The sequence below is a fragment of the Elgaria multicarinata genome, chromosome 9, assembly GCF_023053635.1.
Source record: "Elgaria multicarinata webbii isolate HBS135686 ecotype San Diego chromosome 9, rElgMul1.1.pri, whole genome shotgun sequence".
NCBI lineage: Eukaryota > Metazoa > Chordata > Lepidosauria > Squamata > Anguidae > Elgaria > Elgaria multicarinata.
The window spans coordinates 30,143,637-30,163,492 of record NC_086179.1 but is presented as its reverse complement, the minus strand read 5'-3'; the positions used below and the strand labels follow the sequence as shown (position 1 = coordinate 30,163,492).

The following is a 19,856-nucleotide window of genomic DNA, read 5'->3' as shown; positions in this document are numbered from 1 at the left end:
CAGCACCTAGCTTGCTATGTGGAGAGCATTATTCAAAAATGCTAGCCCCTACTGCAACTGGAATCTCCGGGTTTACCACCACAGTGAGCCTGTTCAAACAACATGGTGAGCCATGGTTAGGCCACTAACCCTTTTGCAACAAATGGTTAGTGAGCGTGTTTAAACCGTGCTTACGTAGCAACCACAGTTAGGAAAGGTTCACGAGACATGCTAAGCCATAATGTTTAACTCAAAATGCTTAACCACCATGGTTCAGCATGTCATCTGAACAGGGTCAGTGAGAACTAGGCCTTTGGTGTGTTATCAGCTGACCGCTGCCACATATCCCAGTAAGCCCTATGCTGCGTCTCTCACCCATCCATGTATCATACGCTACGGAGTAGAGAAAGGCTGGACGTAATAAACACCCTGGGTTTTTTTTAACCCTAGGTTGTTATGAATAAAGCAAGAGGGAGCGAGCTGGTTCCCAGCACCTCATCACTCCCATTGGGTCTTAAAAGCTCAGAGACAACCCAACCCTGAGTTTTTAGGTGTGATGTACGAACTGGGAATTGTGGATTGTTGGGGGACGGACTGCCCGTGGGTTTGCCGCAGCAGTGATTGAGTGGCAGGAGCCAGCACGCTTAGTCCAACTTCGATCCCACCAAACCAGGCCTTTACAAAATGTTATGACATGTGAATTGGACCATTGTGGCACATGGGTCAGAGGTCTGAAACACCTGAATATGGTTCAGAATGCGGGGGGCATGACATTTGCTCTGGAATCCACACGAAGAAAAAATATTTTAAAACAAACATCCCTCCTAAGTACTTTTTACTTCAATACCAAGTTTTTCTGCTAAGACCCATAATGGACATTTCATTTTAAAAAGTTAGTATCTTTGACATTGGACCCCTGAAGCCCTCCATAACTTTAACATGTTCACAAAGATGTCAACAGAACACATATAATCACAAGAATAACCTCACCTCTGCATTTAGATCTGCTCCTGCATCCAGCAACATCTGAACCATGGCCTCATCACCCCTCACGCAAGCATACATCAGTGGAGTCATGCCCTGTGTGAACATCAATGTCAATATATTGATGGGTGTGTGGAGGAAACCAACATACACATCATAAGAAAAATTTCAGAATCCAACCAAAAGTTCCCAAAAGATCTTGAAAGCTTGCACATTTTTGTGATCTTTCAGTTAGCCTAATAACGTTATTACAGTAATATGTATTTTAGAACATATTAGTGAGTTCCCAGTGGAGTCGGTTTATTTAAAAAGTGTTTTCATTATATCCTCTTACCAAAAACATAATGGGCATATCTAATATAATTTCCTCACATATATATCAAGGAGGAGTATGCGCTATGGTGGGACGTGGGAGAGGGCTTTCTCTGTTGTGGCACCCTGACTGTGGAATGCCCTCCCCTTGGAGTCCCGACTGGCGCCAACGCTGACTTTATCCCGGCGCCAAGTAAAAACGTGGCTTTTAAACAAAGCCTTTAATGGTTAAATCCACCAACCTGCGCATTGTTTTAACTGTTCTAATTGTTTCTACTGCTTTTAAATTCTATACTGGTTTTAGCTTGATTAATGGTTTCATTTGTTTTTAGCTGTGTATATTTATTGTTTTATATTGTATAATTTTATCTGTACGCCACCCTGAGATCCTAGTGATCTAGGGCAGGATACAAATGTTTTAATAAGTAAATAAATAAAATATCCGACGGTGTCATTTCGTAAACTTAAATAGAGGTAGTGAGCTCTGCTGGATCTTTCCATAGAGGAAGTGGTTGCACATTACACTTGCGCAATCTATTATGCAACTAGGTGTGCAACCACTGGTTGCACAATGGGTTGCGCAAACATAATGCGCAATGGGTTGCATGAGGGTCATGCACAACTGCTTGTATAATCACATGTGTGCAAATGTTGACTTTAGTTGGATTCTCCTCTTGCGCTAGTTCAGAACCTAAATTCTGATAGCACAATGTCATTTTCACTAATGGAATCACACAATTGGATACTGCCCATATGTCCCTTGCAGCCCAACAAAATCTTAAGGTGGATGTAGAACGGAGGCAACTATTGGAGAGATACTGACTGGTTCAGGCAACACAATAACCACTGGTGGTTTGAATACTTGACGGTTGGTTATTTAACCCGTTGTGGGTTATTGTGTTGTGTGGCAAGAGTTTTAGCCAATGGTTGGTTATTTTGCTGAAATAACCAACACTGTGCAGAATTGGCTATTTGAACCAACGTTGGTTATCGTGTTGTGTGGCGGGTACTGTTGGTTATTTCGTCGGCCACTATTGGTTATTTCCATCGGCCACAGAGTCGCAAGGCAAGAGTGGTCAAAGTGGTGGCTGCCACTCTAGTTCAGCCGGCAGAATAGCATTTCAGGAGCAATGGTTGATGGGATACTAGCGGGAGGACAGAAGGGGGAGAGAGGATGGAGGATGAGTGAGTCAACTCAGTGTGGACTACCAGTCAACTCAACACCAATCCTAATCCACACCACAGTTTATTATTAAGTCATGTGGGGAATACCCCTTAGATAAACAACTGTTGATTTGATTTGATTACCACCCCACAATTGACTATTGTGTTGTCTGATGTGTGTATGTGCGTTTCTCCACCTCCTCCATTATAGAAACTGGAACTTTAGCTCAGGTAAGCATCTGAACCAAGCAACTGTCTTTACAAAAATAGATGTGGGATGTTTAACAGTATGCATGACTTAAAGAATTCCTCACAAAAATCCTGTGTTATTAATGCTGTCTTGTCTTCACCAAGATGAACATTTAAATCCTACAGTCAGGACTCCACTCTGTTATTGTTTTCTTGTAAAAAAAAAATCAGAATATTGGGCCTTTCTATTGTGAAAATGTTCCTCTAGCAATTCAATGAGCTTCTTTTTGACAGCTCAGGTTCAGGCACTTTATGCTCATTGCCAATATTGTTAACGGTTGGAGGAGTAGACACTCTGTACGCTTGTCCACGGTACATAACGACTTAATTTTAAATGAAATGCCAGACAGCAATGTTGAGAGTTGCTAGCTCTAGGGAAATGCTGCCCTGTTTGGAGGAAAACTAGATTAGCTGACCCTTTTGCTACAGAGGCTCCTGGCTGCAAATTTGTATTAATCAGAAATACCCACTGCTGCTGATCAACATATCCCTTGTGATTAGTGTTATTTTGACAATGGCATTAGGCACAGATGCAGCCGGGAAAGGATAGTTAAGTGCAGCATAAGAGTCACAGGGGAAAGGAAGGAAGGAAGGCTGAGTTCACACAATGTGTTAACCCATCATGGGTTATAATGTCGTCTGAATGCAGTGCTTTTTCTGCAGGGTGGGTAAACGTCTTGTCTGAACACAGCACTTTTCCTACAGGGTGGGTTATCATGTTGTCTGTTAACCACGTGGTGTGATTTATTTTTATTTATTCATTTATTTTTATTTACAATATTTATATACCACCACCACCCTTCAGGATTTTGGAGCAGTGGACAAAATAAAATAGAATAAAACAGAATAAAAACACATTAAGTACATTTTCAAAGAAACTGCAAAATAAACTGTGGCTGGTCATTAAGAGAAGGCTTCCTGGAACAATGACATTTTCAGGAGGTGCTGGAAGGAATACAAAATTGGCACCTGCCTGACCTCCAGAGGCAGGGAATTCATGGGGGGGGGGGGGCTATGGAATTCCTTGCCTATTTTTCTCGAACAAGCCACCATGAGAACCCATGGCTTGTTGTTAGGTTGTTGACAAGCCACACTGCATGGTTAGCAAGTAATCCCGTGTAAAATGTGCTGCATTCAGACAACCCAAAAACCTACCTTGCAAGAAAAGTGCTGCATTCTGACAACACAGTAACCCACGTTGTGGAAAAAGTCCTGCATTCCCACAACATGTTAACCCATAGTTCAGCAACCACCCCAATGGGTAGGTTAGCATGTTGTGTGAACCAAGCCAATGTCTTAATTTCAGGAGAGGTGAGAGGCAGGAAGAGAATACATGGATGTGGTGGTGAGAGCTATTAATTCAGGCCCGCATGGAGTACTCCTTTGGTAGTAAACACTCAAATCTACATTCCAAATCACATATCAGAAAAAGGATTAATCAGACCACTAGTTCTGCAAGAAAGACTAGTGGAGAAAACTTATCAGATATGCCTATGAAGGGAGGCTATTTTCTTAAATAGTTTCAATTTTCAAAATTTCATTTTTTAACAATCAATTTTCAATTTGATTTTTTCCCCAAATCCATTTTAAGCAGGTTTAGATTTTCTCTTTTGTACCTGTTCGCTCATGCTGTTAATTCCATCTGGTCCCAGCAAAGATATGGCCTGTTTGACCAGATCTGTCCGGCCACAGGTCAACATTCGGAACCCCAGGTCCTGCTTGAATTTTGCTTCCGTGGCTACTGCGTCCAGTTTCCGAGAAGCACAGAAGCAGTCGTCAATTCTGCAGACGGAAGAAAACAGTTACGTCAGGAAATACTCCCCAAAGAGACCTTCACCATTCATTTTGTCCCTCCTACATTTTGCCTTTGAATGACATCCACCACCATCGCTACAAACAACCTGTAAAATAATCTGTCAAGGAAGATCTTGAGCAATGAATCCTTTCCTAACAGTTAAGAAACAATGATGTTTGCCACTTTCTTTTTACCCTTGACACAGGCTCTATCCCTTAAACAGCAAGCAGGATATCAACACCATGCAGATGTTGCCAGCATGGAGATGCAACATTGGTTGAATATTTGCCTATGAGGTGGCTCTTAATGGCACAGAGCACTAGGGTTGTGCAAAGCCAGGCTTTGGATTCAAATAATCAAATTACGACAGCCATTTCATGAAAGTTCCACCATTTTAATTCACAGCCCTAGTCCTCCATAAAGAAGGAACAGCCTACAATTCCCAAGATGCACTGCCTAGGAGGACTGAACCTACTGGAGCCCAGGGACAGTGGGCACTCATGTCATCCCTGCTGCCATGATTGCCCACTCTCTGACATGATCCAGGATACTCCAGTCCCTGGAGGGGTGTCCCACAGCCGCCTGCTTCAATTTAGCCCTCCCAGGAAGTGCATGCTGGGAGTTGTAGGCTGCTCCTTCTTTACAGAGGCCTAGGGCTATGAATTAAAATGGCAGATCCATAATAAAAATGGCGGATTTGTCACTTCCAGGTTTTATCCTGGTTGTGCTTTTTATATTGTATTTTGTATTTGTATTTTTAACTTGTTGGTTGTTTTATGATGGTTTTAATTTTTGTGAACCGCCCAGAGAGCTTCGGCTATTGGGCGGTATAAAAATGTAATAAATAAATAAAAATAAATAAATAAATAAATAAAAAATGGTGATTCAATTATTTGAATCCAAGGACTGGATTTTCACAGCCCTACAGAGCACCCATCAGGAGAAAGGTAGCATTGCCAGGGATAGAATCAATGGGTGGGAATTGCAGGAAAGCAGATTTTGGACAAACATTAGGACAAACTTCATAACTATCATTGTGGTTCAACAGTGGAACAGTCTGCTTCGGGAGGTGATGGGCTTTCCATCACTGGAGGTATTTACGGAGATGCAGGAGAGCCATTGGTCAGGGATGCTATATAGTTGCATCCTGCATGGAGCAGAAGCCTGGACTAAATGACTTCCAAGGTTCCTTCCAAATTTGATTCTAGTTCTAGGCTTAAAAGCTTGTGTTGTAAAAGCTTGAGTTGTAAAGAACATACTTCTTGAAGGCACACCTGTTTGCTCAGGCTTTTCTTGACTTATTGCTATTTTTATTGCTTTTGCAACATTTTCAATGCATTTATTATTGGCTTTACATTCTGTTGTTGTTGTTGTAGTAGTAGTAGTAGTAATAGTAGTAGTAAACCCCTTCATTTCATTTCCATACCCCCAATAGCCAAAGCTCTCTGTGTGGTTCACTAACATTACAACCTCAAAACGCAACATAATATAATATCTTTAATGTGAAGGGGTTTTTTTAAAAGACAAAAAACATACACACACTAGTTAAAACTGCTAAAAAGGCAGTTACAATTAAACGTTTATAATACCAAAAAGTATATAATTAGTTTATAGAAATAAATAAAAATGTCGGGCCGTATCTTATTTGGCATTGGCTGACACAAACAGATTTCCCGGGCAAGTCCTTTCTACCAGCAAACACTACTAGAGGCTTTGCACTAGATGTTGCTTATGCTGGCACTGAGCAATTTACATTAGTGCAAGTGCCAAATAGGATAGGGAGACATTTTTCTCCCTCTCTTTAAATCCTAGAACCCGGGGTCATCCCATGATGCTGATTGGTGGGAGACAAACACAAATAAGAGGGCAAATAAGAGGAAGGACTTCTTCATACAGTGCATAGTTAAATTATGGAACTCACTACCACAAAATGTAGTGATGGCCACCAATTTGGATGGCTTTAAAAGGGGTTTGGATAAATTGCTGGAGGTGAAGGCTATCAATGGCTACTAGCCCTGATGGTTGTGTGCTATCACCAATAGCCAAGGCAGTAAGCCTGTGTGCAGCAGTTGCTGGGGAACATGGGTGGGAGGGGTGCTGTTGCAACATGTCCTGCTTTGTTGGTCCCTGGCTGATGGCTGGTTGGCCACTGTGTGAACAGAGTGCTGGACTAGATGGACCCTTGGTCTGATCCAGCAGGGCTCTTCTTATGTTCTTAGGAAACTGCCCACACAGTATTTGGCTTAGTACAATTATATCCCACACTTCCTTTAAGGAGCTCCACAGCTGCACGCAGGTCATTTTATTGCTAGTTTACTGGGTTGGATCAGATGATACATCTCCCCCGATCTGGCGCACTGTGTGGAGAGCAGTGAGTGAGTACAGCTCCTCCACACCCATCTGGTGAGCTGGCTCTGGGCTTGCCACGCCACTTCTATGTGCAGGGTCCGGCCATCTGCGTGACGGCTACACGCGGACAATGCAACGTGTTTAGGCAAAAATCAGAGCCGATTTCAAAAACACAAAAACCATTTAAAGCTAATTCTATGGATTCTATACTAAAACCCGTACAATTCTAAAGATAATTACAGGAGGCATGCAGGAATTCCAGCAATTTCAGTTGCAGATAGCTTAATTAATAATTGTAGATAAACTACCGCCTGGTTAGCGCTCTTTATGCTGCTATAAAGGAGATGCAAATCAGACCCGCAGAACCTGAGATCATCATCAGTTTATGCTATGGATATTACATTATTTATAACTATCCACAATTAGTTACAAAATCAGCCAATTTGAATTTTGAGAATATTAGGAATGCGTTCCCATCTTAATTTGAGTTTCATAGGGTAACGTCTGTATAGAGCAAGTTTTGTGCTTTTATCACAAAGTGTGTATTTGGGGGTGGGGGATAGAGAGAGGGAAGCAGCTGTACTATTAAGAATAACAGTTCAATGTAATCTAAAATATCCACAGTTACCACATCCAAAATTGCAATGTGGAGGTTTGAGGCCTAGAGGCAAGGCAATAAAGGCCCCTTCTACATCTCCCGGCCTTCCAGAAGGGGAGGGAGGAAGGATCTCACGATATTCTGCTTGCAAGATCCTCCCCCTGGATTCACACACAGCACACGACATCCCAGGAGGAAGGAGGGATGTTGTGCCCGCCATTTTTTAAAAAAAGAAATAGGGGAGATGAGCGTAATTGTGCTCCCAACTAAAACATTTCCCCCCCCAAAAAACAACCCACCACTACTGGGCACAGAGTACCCAAAGAGCTCCATGCCCCATGCCCATTTCCTGCCTCCTTGTGTTTACTCATGAGGAAGCGGGATGAAACAGGGGCACATGCCCACACATCTTCCATGGTTCCGGAACTGCAGAAAAACTGGGAAATACCCGTTTTCCATTTTCCTGGGGTTTCTCCAGGGTCATCCCTGGCTAACGATGGGATTTGGATGCACAGGGATGACCCTGGGGCAACCCCAGGGGAAAACAATGGGGCAGAAAGGGCCAAAGTCAGGCTTAGAGATCTGGGATTTTTCTGTTTGGGAGGGGGTATCCCTGAGAAGGGTAGTTTTTATTTTATGTTATTTTAAAGCCTTTTGTATCACTCAACTCTACTGACTAAATACCTTTAATTGTTATATGCTTTTTAAGCCATTGTGTTAAGCCACAGTTGTTGGGCATGTCACTCACCCCATGTCTGCAACCTAAACCCCATGTTACTTGGAAGGGGAAGGTAAAAGAAGGAAGGTGGGACTCTTAAGGAAGCAAGAGTTGCTCAAGGGGTCCAGGATATGAAAGAAATCCAGACATGCACAGAACAGTTTTGCTCTTGACTGATGAAGGCAATGTTTGAGAACTCCTGCCACAGAAGGCAATGATCACTACTTACACCATCAATCTCTTAGACCAGAAAATACAAGCTTAGAAGTGCAAAAGAAAGTTTATTAGTGTCTTTGCAGCAAGGCATCTATTGGACTGTATCCAACGTTAGTGCTACTTGGAGATGCCCCACTGAAATGAAATGAGACTTAAATCAGACTAACAATGGATGGAACCCAATCTAATAGTGTCATGGGTCTACCAGCATCATCTAGGTCATCCTTCTCAAAATTTGCACCCTCCAGTTATGTTGGAGGGCACCAAATGGGAATTATGGGAATTGCAGTCTCGACATATCTGGAGGGCACTAGATTGGGGAAGGCTGGCCTAGAGTGTTTGAGAATAGGGCTTTAACCCTTTGCCTCCTGATGCAGTGCTGATCTGGATGAGTGGCACCCACGTGCAATTTGCACTACCCAAAGCAACAGTCTTATTGAAATTAATGGGACCTTTTTTCTGGCAATGCAAATTGAAGTCACAGGAGGCTTGATCCAGATCAGGACCACAATGGGTGGTCAAAGGGTTAAATCCCCTATAACCCACCCTCCTCCCAACAATGATTCCAATCAGTATCTTTCGGCCCAGGCTGGCAATTTATTGTGGGGGGGGGGGGGGAACCCACACTCAAGGCAAGATCTATGTAGCTAGTTTAACAGGTAGTCTGGCCCTTAATGTGGCTATTATGATCAGTGATCTTGACTGGGCAAGTGCAGAGGGAGTGTGACCAATCCTGCACCTGTGTTTAAGAGACAGAGTGAGCTGCAAGACTGCGTGCTCCAGCAAGCTCTCCTGCCACTGATGCAAGCTTTCCTGCCACCTGAGGCAGGAGAGTACATATGCGTTGACATCCTCCATGTTGCTACCCTAGTCACAACCTCACCTGCATCCTACCCTCCTACTGTGGCTGTCAACCCTCCCTTCCCCCCTCACTTTGGCTCTCTGAAGAGATGCGTTGGCTGCACTGGTTAGTGAAGCTCTTCAGAGAGCCAGCCGTGGGCCAGGTCCAAATGCCTGGCTCTGAGGAAAGCCAGGCATTTAGGCCTGGCCAGCTCTCTGAAGAGCCACACCGGTTGCTTTTGCTAGTTGTCACAGCTCTACAGAGTCCGTCTGTCCTCTGGCTCACTCTGAGAGTCCCAGAGGGCAGCCTCAGAGAGCCTCCCCCCCCCGAGCTACTCTCCTGCTGTGGCATTTGCTCCCCAAAGCTGCCGTGCCTTCTGAAGCTGCTACCCACCCTTCAGCACTACAGTGGGTGCTCTGGGTGGACAGCAGCTCTGGAGAGCCCTGCTCTTCTCAGGTGTCAAAAGTTGCAGGGGGAGAGCGGGTGGTGAGGTTTTCTGCAACACCCGGCAGTGGTTTGTGCTCCTGGTGGGTGCGTGAAGCATTCAATTTGCTGCTCCTCCCACGTTGCCACCTGAGGTGGGGAATTCACCCTGCCTCATGAGAGGGCCAGCCCTCACATGCTCCTTTCCTGCACTGAATAGCTTCCTCCTACCTTAACTGTGTTTAACCCATGTATTGGCAAACATTACTTAAGGTTCACGTTAACCAGCTGCCTCACTTAACCAGGTTAGCTCATGTATGTATGTCTTTAAAACATTTCTAGGCTGCAGATGGACTATATGCGCACCTTTGCACCCTCTCTCAATCTGAGACTTGCTTCATTAGGTCTGTCCTGGCCCAGTGCAGTACAACAAGAAATGTACAAATGGTCGAAGCAGTCAAAAATAGTTAAAGAACACCTTGAGAGGCCTACGAGAAATGGTTAAGCAAGGCAAACCTGTAGCGCTGTATGCTTCAAGAGTGCCTATTGAGGTAATGGTGTGTGAAATTGGGTGTGCAAAGGAAGAACTATTTCTTGAGTAGAAGTTGAAACGTTGAGACAAGCGATACTTAGAAAATTGTCCAATGCAAATACAGCTAACTGCCCAAATGCAGTTGCCCCGATGTACCGATCTGGTCCTGGAGATTGCTTACAGGTTTCAAAATGCTTGGAGCTATATTATCCAAAGATAATGCCAGTCCTTTGCAAGGAATACATTTGTCTTGGCAAGAAAGACGGCTGACTTTAAAGAATGGTAAAATAAAAACAAAATCCCTTTAATTTATTGATTAAATTTAGTAAAGGCCTCATGAAATATATTTCTTTAGGGGTTTTACAAAAACATAATAATGCGAAAAAGGTTGAAAATATAAAGCTAATAAATGTGCCAACACAGCATAGAATACAATATCAGATATATGACAAAACCAAATTGCAGGGATTAAAATAATAAAACACAACAATACTAAAATGTTTTAAAAATAATTTAAAAACTTTAAAAGACTTTTAAAAACTTATAAAGCCTGGGAGAACAGGAACGTCTTAGCCTGGGGCCAAAAAGAGCAATGTGAGCGCCAGGCAACTTTCCCGTCATCGGGTATTACAAGTTTATGGCCACCACCAACCCCACCCTTCTTTTGGGTAGAGATGTCGGTCACTGTGAAATCCAGCACTTCTGAAGCTTGATAGACTAGGGTGACCATATGAAAAGGAGGAGAGGGCTCATGTACCTTTAACAGTTGCATAGAAAAGGGAATTTCAGCAGGTGTCATTTTAATGCATGTCACACCTGGTGAAATTTCCTCTTCATCACAACAGTTAAAGCTTCAGGAGCTATACTGCAGCTATACTGTGACCAGATTTAAAAGAGGGCAGGGCACCTGCAGCTTTAACTGCTGTGATGAAGCGGGAATTTCACCAGGTTCCCCATATATACAAACGACACCTGCTGAAATTCCCTTTTCAATACAACTGTTGAAGATACAGGAGTCCTGTCCTCCTTTTCATATGGTCACCCTATGATAGACTCCAGCCAAGCACCCACCTCAGCTCACATTTGCGGGCCAAGCTGGGAAGTTTTTCCTGAAATCCAGGAACTTTTTCCATTTTTGGTTTCTTCCTAAATAGAAATGTGTACGAATTGCCACCACAATTTGTGAAGATTTCATACATTGCGGCTACAATTTCAGCACATTTCTATTCACACAAATAGAATTTTTAAAAATCCTGGAAAATCTGCAAACTGGCCTGAGTAGATGCAGATGTAGGGTGACCATATGAAAAGGAGGACAGGGCTTCTATATCTTTAACAGTGGCATAGAAAAGGGAATTTCAGCAGGTGTCATTTGTATATAGGGAGAACCTGGTTAAATTTCCTCTTCATCACAACAGTTAAAGCTGCAGGTGCCCTGTCCTCTTTTAAATCTGGTCACTCTAGTATAGCTGCTGCAGCTTTAACTATGGTGATGAAGAGGGAATTTCACCAGGTTCTCCATATATACAAATGACACCTGCTGAAATTCCCTTTTCTATGCAACTGTTAAAGATATAGGAGCCCTGTCCTCCTTTTCAAATGGTCACCCTATGCAGATGGAGTCAGGCCAGCTCATGGAGAAATAAGCTGAAGTCCGGGTGTGGGTGTGTGAGCTGACGAAAGCTCGGTGTGTGTCCCCCTCACACACAAATAGGTTCCTCCAATATCCCTACTCTTGTACCACCCTCCAAACCTCAGAATGAGGCAGCACTTGAAGAAGAAGGCTTCTGTGGATGACATTCAAGTATAGGCAATTACTTTGAGATGAGGCCTACTTCCATCTGGTCCCAAGCCATGTAGAGCTTTATAAGTCGAGACCAGCACTTTGAACTGGACCTGGAAATGAGCTGGAAACCGGTGTGTGTGGGAGAGTACTAGTGAAATCATACACGTGCAACTTATTCTATTATTCTACTGTATTTTATTCTTTTTCATTAACATTTAAGTTGCTTCTAAAAGTGGGTGGGTGACTGTTTAGCCTGTACAAGCCATAGAGGTAGACAACTAGGATTTAGTATTTTATAGAATAGTAGAGTTGGAAGGGGCTTATAAGGCCATCGAGTCCAACCCCCTGCTCAGTGCAGGAATCCACATTAAAACATACCTGACTTGCTATCTGGTGCTTAAATTTTTTAAAAAATCCAAAGATTCCAAGGACTGGGTCCTTCTGCATGCAAAGCATGGGCTCTACCATTTAGCAACAGTTTGTTCCCAAGAGGTTTGCTCAAAATGTACATCCTTTGCTTTCCATTTATTTGTATTTTTCGAAAATTTATTTGAAAAAACAACACCTTTTTATTAGATTTTTTTTTTAACAAGAAGTGATGTGGTGCCAGGGAGGAAGATATGTGTAAGGCTGAGGTCATCCATGCATGCTTATCAGTTAACAACCTGTTATCAATGGATGACACAGATGTGTAAAATAGCTATCACTCATCAGTCAGCCCAGACAGCTTTCGCGTCACCTCCTGTACCAGCCTCCCCTAACCTGCTGCGCCCTCCAGATATGCCCTGGAATTGATGGGGGTGCAGATTTGAAGGAAGTCAGGTTGAGGAAGGGTCTCCTATGTAATCTTTTTCAATACAGACTTTTCAGTTGTTCAGCTGTGAGTCTTCCAGTGACGAGGCTCTAGATGTCGTACGTGAATTGCAAGTAGATCATTAGGAATACTCAGCTATATCCTGGAACAGGGTAGCCTTTTGCAGACACTTGGTCTTGCCTTTTGAATCAGGACCGTAGCCCATGCAATGCTAAGCAGAGCTTCACTGTCATACACCCTGCCAGAAAATAAAATTTTGCTATTTTTCCTCTTACAGAAAGCTGAGGTTCTCATGAATCCAAATTCTCAGCTATCACATTTATTTATTTAAAATATATCTTTCTTGCCTTTTGGCCATTGGATTTCTAGGACGGCCTGCAAATCAAATGATAAGGTATTGTTACTCTCACTCTAATTCCCCCACTAGTGAGGTTTCAAGGGTTCCTCGCTGCATAGATTTGGTGTCCATTGCAATGAAATCACTATAGTCTTACAAGGGTTTTGTAATATTCACATTGATTTACAAATAAGCAGGTTGAGCATAGGTGGAGGTTCTCAGTTTAAGGCTGAATTCAGACAACACGCTAATCAATGGTTGTTTCCCGTTGCGTTCTTTTTAACACCCCCCACCCCAGCCCAGTTGTTTAGTGTATTGTTCGAACTCAGCCTAAATCTCACAGAGTTCTGGCTTTGCACTCTCATCCTGTTACCCATCTGGCTTAGTCTGCCTCACACTACAAGCTGCTTACATTTATGCAGGCACAGCTGGATGACACATCCCCAGAGAAGGGAGCAGAGAGAATGTGGAGGAAGAAAGATATGCCCCCTTCTAGAAGAAGTCTCTGGCTGTTTTCTTAGCCTGAAAGCTAATCTCCTTAACAAAAAAGAAGGCCCTGGGCAACCTATCACCTAAGTATCCTTAACGATAGAATGCACCCAGCCGGATAATATGCCTGGCCAAATTTTAAGGCCTACCTTCTCTCTAAAAATCAAGAACCACCAAGTTGGAGAGAATCCCTGAGAAGTCATCTAGCCCAATTCCAAACCCATAACACTTGCAATCTGAAAACCCTTTAGACAAAATTAAAAAAGTGTTAGCAACAGGAATAATTAAATATCTCTCAATGCCCGGAGGAGAGTAACAGGCGCATAGGTGCTTGGCAGAGGAAACAGATTTGATTTAATACTGAAATATTCACCTAATTGCAGGAAATTAACGACACTGTTCAAAACAAAAGGATCCCCACCCCTTAGCTGATGGATTATGCAAGGAAATACCTACTCCGAGCATTAGGATAGCTACCCTGTAATTAATTGTGGTGCACTACACAGGAGAGATCCTTAATCCCTATTGACATATTGGCAATCTATCTGTGTTGTCGACTCACAAGTCCAGCTTTTGGCAGGAAGGAAGGAAGCTAGGAAAAGGGAGTAAAATCATGGTGCCGCCCATCACAGCTCCCTAGCTAAAATATGAACGTGGGAAAAAGCAGCGTCTGTATCTGTAGTCGTTTCTGCATCAGCAGCTGCTTAGAACGTTCAGGTTGCCTGGAGTTACTGCTTGCATGGATATTAGCAAATTCTCAATGAAATTCAACTTCTTAGGGAGGTACTTAATAGTTATCCAACAAAGATACATCTCATACCGTAAAGACTAACACATTCATTAGGCAAAAGACTCTTCATTGCTTTTGCTAGAACAGACTAACATGTCTGCCTCTCTCAATTTTACAATGAGTGATTTTGCCCCGTTGCTTAACAGCACATGCATTTCTCCTTCTTGCTCAAGATCTAAACGCCAGAGCAAAAAGCACTAAAACAGATCTCCTTTGATCAGACAGTGCCTCTGGTAAACAACAAACTAGGATCCCTTTATGTTAACTGCATGGAGATAACAGGGTATTTGTCTATGGAGAAAAAGCATCTAAATCTGGTTCTGACTAAAGCCATATTCATGGGGTGGCCTTCTTGCACTTTCCCTGTTCCATTTGTAATGTGGGGGTAATAGAACACATTGCAACAGCTCCTCCCCTGGAAACCCAGCCGAGGGACAATATAAGAAGAGCCAGGCCGGGCCAAAGCAAAGGGCTTTTCTAGGCCAGCGTTCTGTTTGCACAGTGGCCGACTTGATGTCCATGGGGGCCCCATTTTTCCTTTCCAGACAACATTATTATTCTATGGGGATAATCATTTTTATATATTTATTATTTATATCCAGCTTTTTTCATCTTGCAAGTAACCCAAGGTGGTTTACATGGTCCTCCTCCTCTCCATTTTATCTTCACAACAACCTTGTGAGGTAGGTTAGGCTGAGAGTCATTGACTGGCCCAAAGTCACCCAATGAGCTGCATGGCCAAGTGGGGACTAGAAACACGGTGTCTCGAGTCCATGATCCAACACTCTAATCATTACGCCACACTGGCTCTCATTTTTCTTAATATAATGCATTTTGAAAGTTGTTTCCCCTAGTATATGCATTGTTGTACACATTTTGAAAACTCCACTGCACGTTCTGGAGAAGTGCAAATTTCAAGGGATAATTGAGTTGTGAGGATAACCAAGTGCGGACTTAAGTAAATTAGCATTAATGAATTAATTCCTAGAAAATATGCAAGTATGTTTTTCCCAGTGGGATAAAAAAGCTTTGGGGGATCAAATTAGGTCAGGGAAATGGCACGTGTCACCTCTGGACTGAATGCCCCTTCCCCAGTGGCAATCCAGTTCAGGAGTCCTTAGGGCTGCTTTTAAGAAAAAAAGTAACAGAAAGATCAGGATGTTCAATCATGGCTTTCCCATGCGTCTTCTAGTTCAGCCCCGAGTATATATTGCATGAACATCAAAGCATAAGAGACGTACAAGATATACTTCACATTGTATATTCAGAACCATTAAGATGTAAAGTGAACTAAGGGGGTGAATCGCTGGCACTTCAATAATTCCTCATTACTAGCGTTAGATGCTAGGTTAGCAAAAAGAGGATGAGAGTCCCATCAGGAAACCTGTACATGACCTGATAAGCATTCAAATCCTCTCCATCAACTGGAAACATCAACACCAAGAAACTGCTGAGTTTTGTCAAGGAGTTTGTTTGCAGCCACATGCTAGTGTGGCGTTTCTGTAACTAATTATTGCAGCAGTCATGGCTGGAATTAGAGGATTAGTCAAAATTCGGGATGAAGACAAGGACACTCAAGGAGAGAAGCATATGAAAAGGGATGCTGTATCTAATTAGATGGGGGGAATATACTATTATTATGATGTATTATTATGATTATTATTATCTGGTTCTGTAAAGACCTCCTGCTGCCCGTCCTTTTTAGCATATTCTCAGTGAAACTAGGTTTATAAACACTTTCCTCTCAAATTCCTCTTTAAAAAAATAATAATCCAGGTAGCTCAACTTCTCACAAAGCTTCTACCCAAAAGATGCTTCTGCTGTGCCTCCAAAAAAGGCTTTTATCATGTCTTTATTTATTTAATATTGCATTTATATCCCACCTTTTTTCCTCCAAGGGACCCAAGGCGGTGTTCATAATCCTCCTCCTCTCCGCTTTATCCTCACAACAACAACCCTGTGAGGTGGGTTGGGCTGAGAGTCTGTGACTGGCCCAGGGTCACCCAGTGGGTTTCCATGGCTGAGTGGGAACTAGAACCTGGATCTCCCGACTCCCAGTCCGATACTTTAGCCACTGCACCACACTGGTATACGATCATCCTGCCACATTTATAAAATTTTAGGAGGGTGTTTCTGCAGACATCATTCCTGTGTAACATTCTTGGGTTTTCCCACTACGTCTTCCATTGTGCAGACAAAAGAGATGCACAGCGCCTTTTGATTGATAGCACCAGGAGTCATCCATCTGGAAACACCTTGGGAAGTAGCTTGCAGGAAATCGGTATGTTTAAAATGTGAAATAGCCATACATGAGTGTGTTTTATTATGCAGACATGCATACTGGAAAGTTACAATTGGCCATGGTTCCCAAGCGCAGTGGGTGTGCACACAAGGAAACAGCCCACCTGTATAAATATCACACGTTACGCTCTACAAGTAGATTCTAAAAAGTGTTCTTCTCACATCAGTTCGTTGGTTTCTGTTCACCACTCTGCTGCTAAGATCATCTTCTTGGCTCGCCGCTCTGACCACGTTACTCCACTTCTGAAATCTCTTCATTGGCTTCCAATTCACTCCAGAATCCAATATAAACTTCTCCTGTTGACCTTCAAAGCTTTTCACTGTCTAGCTCCTTCCTATCTTTCCTCTCTCATCTCACACTATTGCCCCGCTCGTGCTCTTCGCTCCTCTAATGCCATGTTTCTCACCTGCCCAAGGGTCTCTACTTTCCTTGCTCGGCTTCGTCCATTTTCTTCTGCTGCCCCTTACGCCTGGAACGCTCTTCCAGAACATTTGAGAACTACAAGTTCAATCGCAGCTTTTAAAGATCAGCTAAAACCTTTTCTTTTTTCTAAAGCTTTTAAAACTTGATTTTGTTCTGACTTTTATACTGTTAGTTTTACTCTACCCTGTGCCTGTTTGGTGCATTCTCTTCCCCTCCTTATTGTTTTATTATGATTTTATTAGAATGTAAGCCTATGCGGCAGGGTTTTGCTATTTTATTGTTTTACTCTGTACAGCATCATTTGATGGTGCTATATAAAATAATAATAATAATAATAATAATAATAATAATAATAATAATAATAATAATAATAATAATAATGTTTTTCATACAGGAATTCTGAATTTGTGAAGAATTTCCCACCCACCTCCCTGCCATTTCCCTGAAGTCCTCCTTATGAGGAGGGCCCTGCTCAGGAGGATCCCTCTTCTGCAATCAGGCACCTCTATACTTACAGTGATTGTTCTAGCCTGCCTCTAGAGATAGCTCTTCTCTTGGAGGGTAGGTGGTCATTCCGCCTCTCTCCCGGAGGCAGAGCTCCCCAAAGGTCCAGGCTCTTTCTTGTCCAACTAGGCTTCTTCTGGCATTGGCTGCTCCTTGGTGAGGTTTCTCTCCGAGAGTTCTAGCTCTTCCTCTGAAAAGGATTCCTCCACTAGAGCATGACCCATGATGTTTCTCATGTTCAGGCACACGCAGGACTAACTTGCATCCAGAAAAACCTGGCACAATGTAAAGTGTGGTTACCTCTGCCTCTTGCCCCTTAAAACCAGCCTTTTAGCATTTCCCAAACTTATCTTACTGGGAAATTCTGCAATTTTATATAACTAATGTCTAACAGTACATCCATTTTTTTTAAAAATGTGTTGATTACTTTAACTGTTTGATGCTACTGAAGATTGTTCCACTTATTCACAATACACTTGGATTTCTTACTTCTTACTAGTACTGCACTCACTACTACTCAAGTATTTGTTCTCAGACAAACTAGGCCCAACTTCTTGGCTATGCGGTGGCAGGAATATAAAAATTTATTATATCTTTATGTGAAAATGACAATGCTATTTTTGTAGATGCTTCCAGATGGGTGGCCCCAGCTCTAATAAATCACTGTTCTTCTTCTGTAAGCTACAAGCAAAACTGCAATTGACTTTACACACTATTGGAGATATTGCCCTTTTAAAGTCAGTTCATCTTTCTATACTGTGTCAAAACCAGTGAGCAATACAACGCTGCTGTGGGAGGGGAAGGGGAAAAATCCAATTCACCTAAAAAACAAATATCCAAGCAACACTTTTTTAAAAAAAAACCCCACCACCAAATATTTATTTTTGGTTTTATTCTGGTTTCACTTTTATATTGTGGTTTAACCTTTTATATTTTATGCTGTACCTTGTGGCGAAAATTTTTGTGAACTGCCCAGAGAGCTTTGGCTATTGGGCAGTATATTAATTAAATGAATGAATGAATGAATGAATTTATGGCTAAGTGCTCATTCATTGAACTGTGATTGTGCTGTACTACTCAAGGCATGTCAATAAACAGTAACAAAGAGTTGTATCCAGGCTTAATCATACTTAGAGTAGGCCCATTGAAACAATGGGACTCATGACTCGCTTAAGTTCCATTGATTTAATAGGTATTCTCTAAGTATGATTAAGTGTTGATCAAAACCATCATGGTTAATACTTGTTTTGGATTGAAGTATAGATTGTAAAAATTAATGAAGTAATTAATCTGGAGAAAATGTTGCTAAAATGGTAATGACCTGGAGGAAATTAGCTTTATAGTATTATACAGCTATAATTCTCTTTCATTTAAGCAGTGTTTTTCTAATATTTAAATACTAATGGAAAGCCTATGGGCACTAGCAATCCCGCTCCTTCCCCCCCTTTTTGCCCCTCAGTCCCCTCACCACAGAGGCGCTCATGAATAATGCAAATGAGGCTCAAGCATAATGAACCCCCGACCAAAATGAGCATGCAGTGTGCCCCCTCCCCTTCCTGGTGCACCCTGATTGGCCACCTCCATCCCCTTTTCCCTCCCCACTGGCGGTGAAAGTCTATCCATGTGGTTGAGCCACAACTGATTGGCTGAGTAGGGCTGTCCATCATCTCGCTGGCAGATGATGCCTGTTTGGCATGGAGGAACTTAATTGCTATTAAAGCTCAAGCTTTGAACTTTTTAAAACTTCCAAGATTTTCTACACATCTACTCTGCTCAAGCTTCAGTTTAAAACAAAAATGAGCAAAACCGGTCTGTTAGATCTCAAGCTATAAGCTATACACTACTGCATTCTTATAGAAGTTTTAATAAAAATATGGCCAGAAAAAGCATTTCAGAGGAAATTCAAGGACTGATCTTTATAAAGTCGATGGTGTAAAAGAATGAAGCCCACTACACCGGTTATATTGAATGTGAGCTGAATTATGATAAGTTCACTTGCCTGATACATCACTGCCCACATCAAAACCGCACCTCTCAAAAAAGATGGGAAAATAATGCTCAAGGCACTTACACCAATGAAAAGTACATGACTCTTCCAACCCTTCTCAAAAAAGCCAGACTTTCCACAGCGAAAAAATGGTAAAAGCTGCACTGGGTAAACAAAGCAGGATTTACAAATAGATTACCATGTCATATGGAGCCCCATAAAATGGCAATGGACAGGACACAATGATTCCACACTAAATGCCAA

At 42.4% G+C, this 19,856-nt stretch overlaps 1 protein-coding gene across 1 annotated transcript in view; it reads right to left on the bottom strand.

Annotated features, from left to right (window-relative positions):
• Positions 1–19,856, bottom strand: part of ABTB3 (ankyrin repeat and BTB domain containing 3) — a 275,713-nt gene that overhangs the window by 41,170 nt on the left and 214,687 nt on the right. Inside the window, exons 5-6 of the mRNA XM_063134567.1 lie at positions 4,305–4,470; positions 970–1,059 (exon numbers count right to left, since the gene is read on the bottom strand). Coding sequence (XP_062990637.1) covers positions 970–1,059; positions 4,305–4,470 — 256 coding nt within the window. The remainder of the gene's footprint in view (positions 1–969; positions 1,060–4,304; positions 4,471–19,856) is intronic.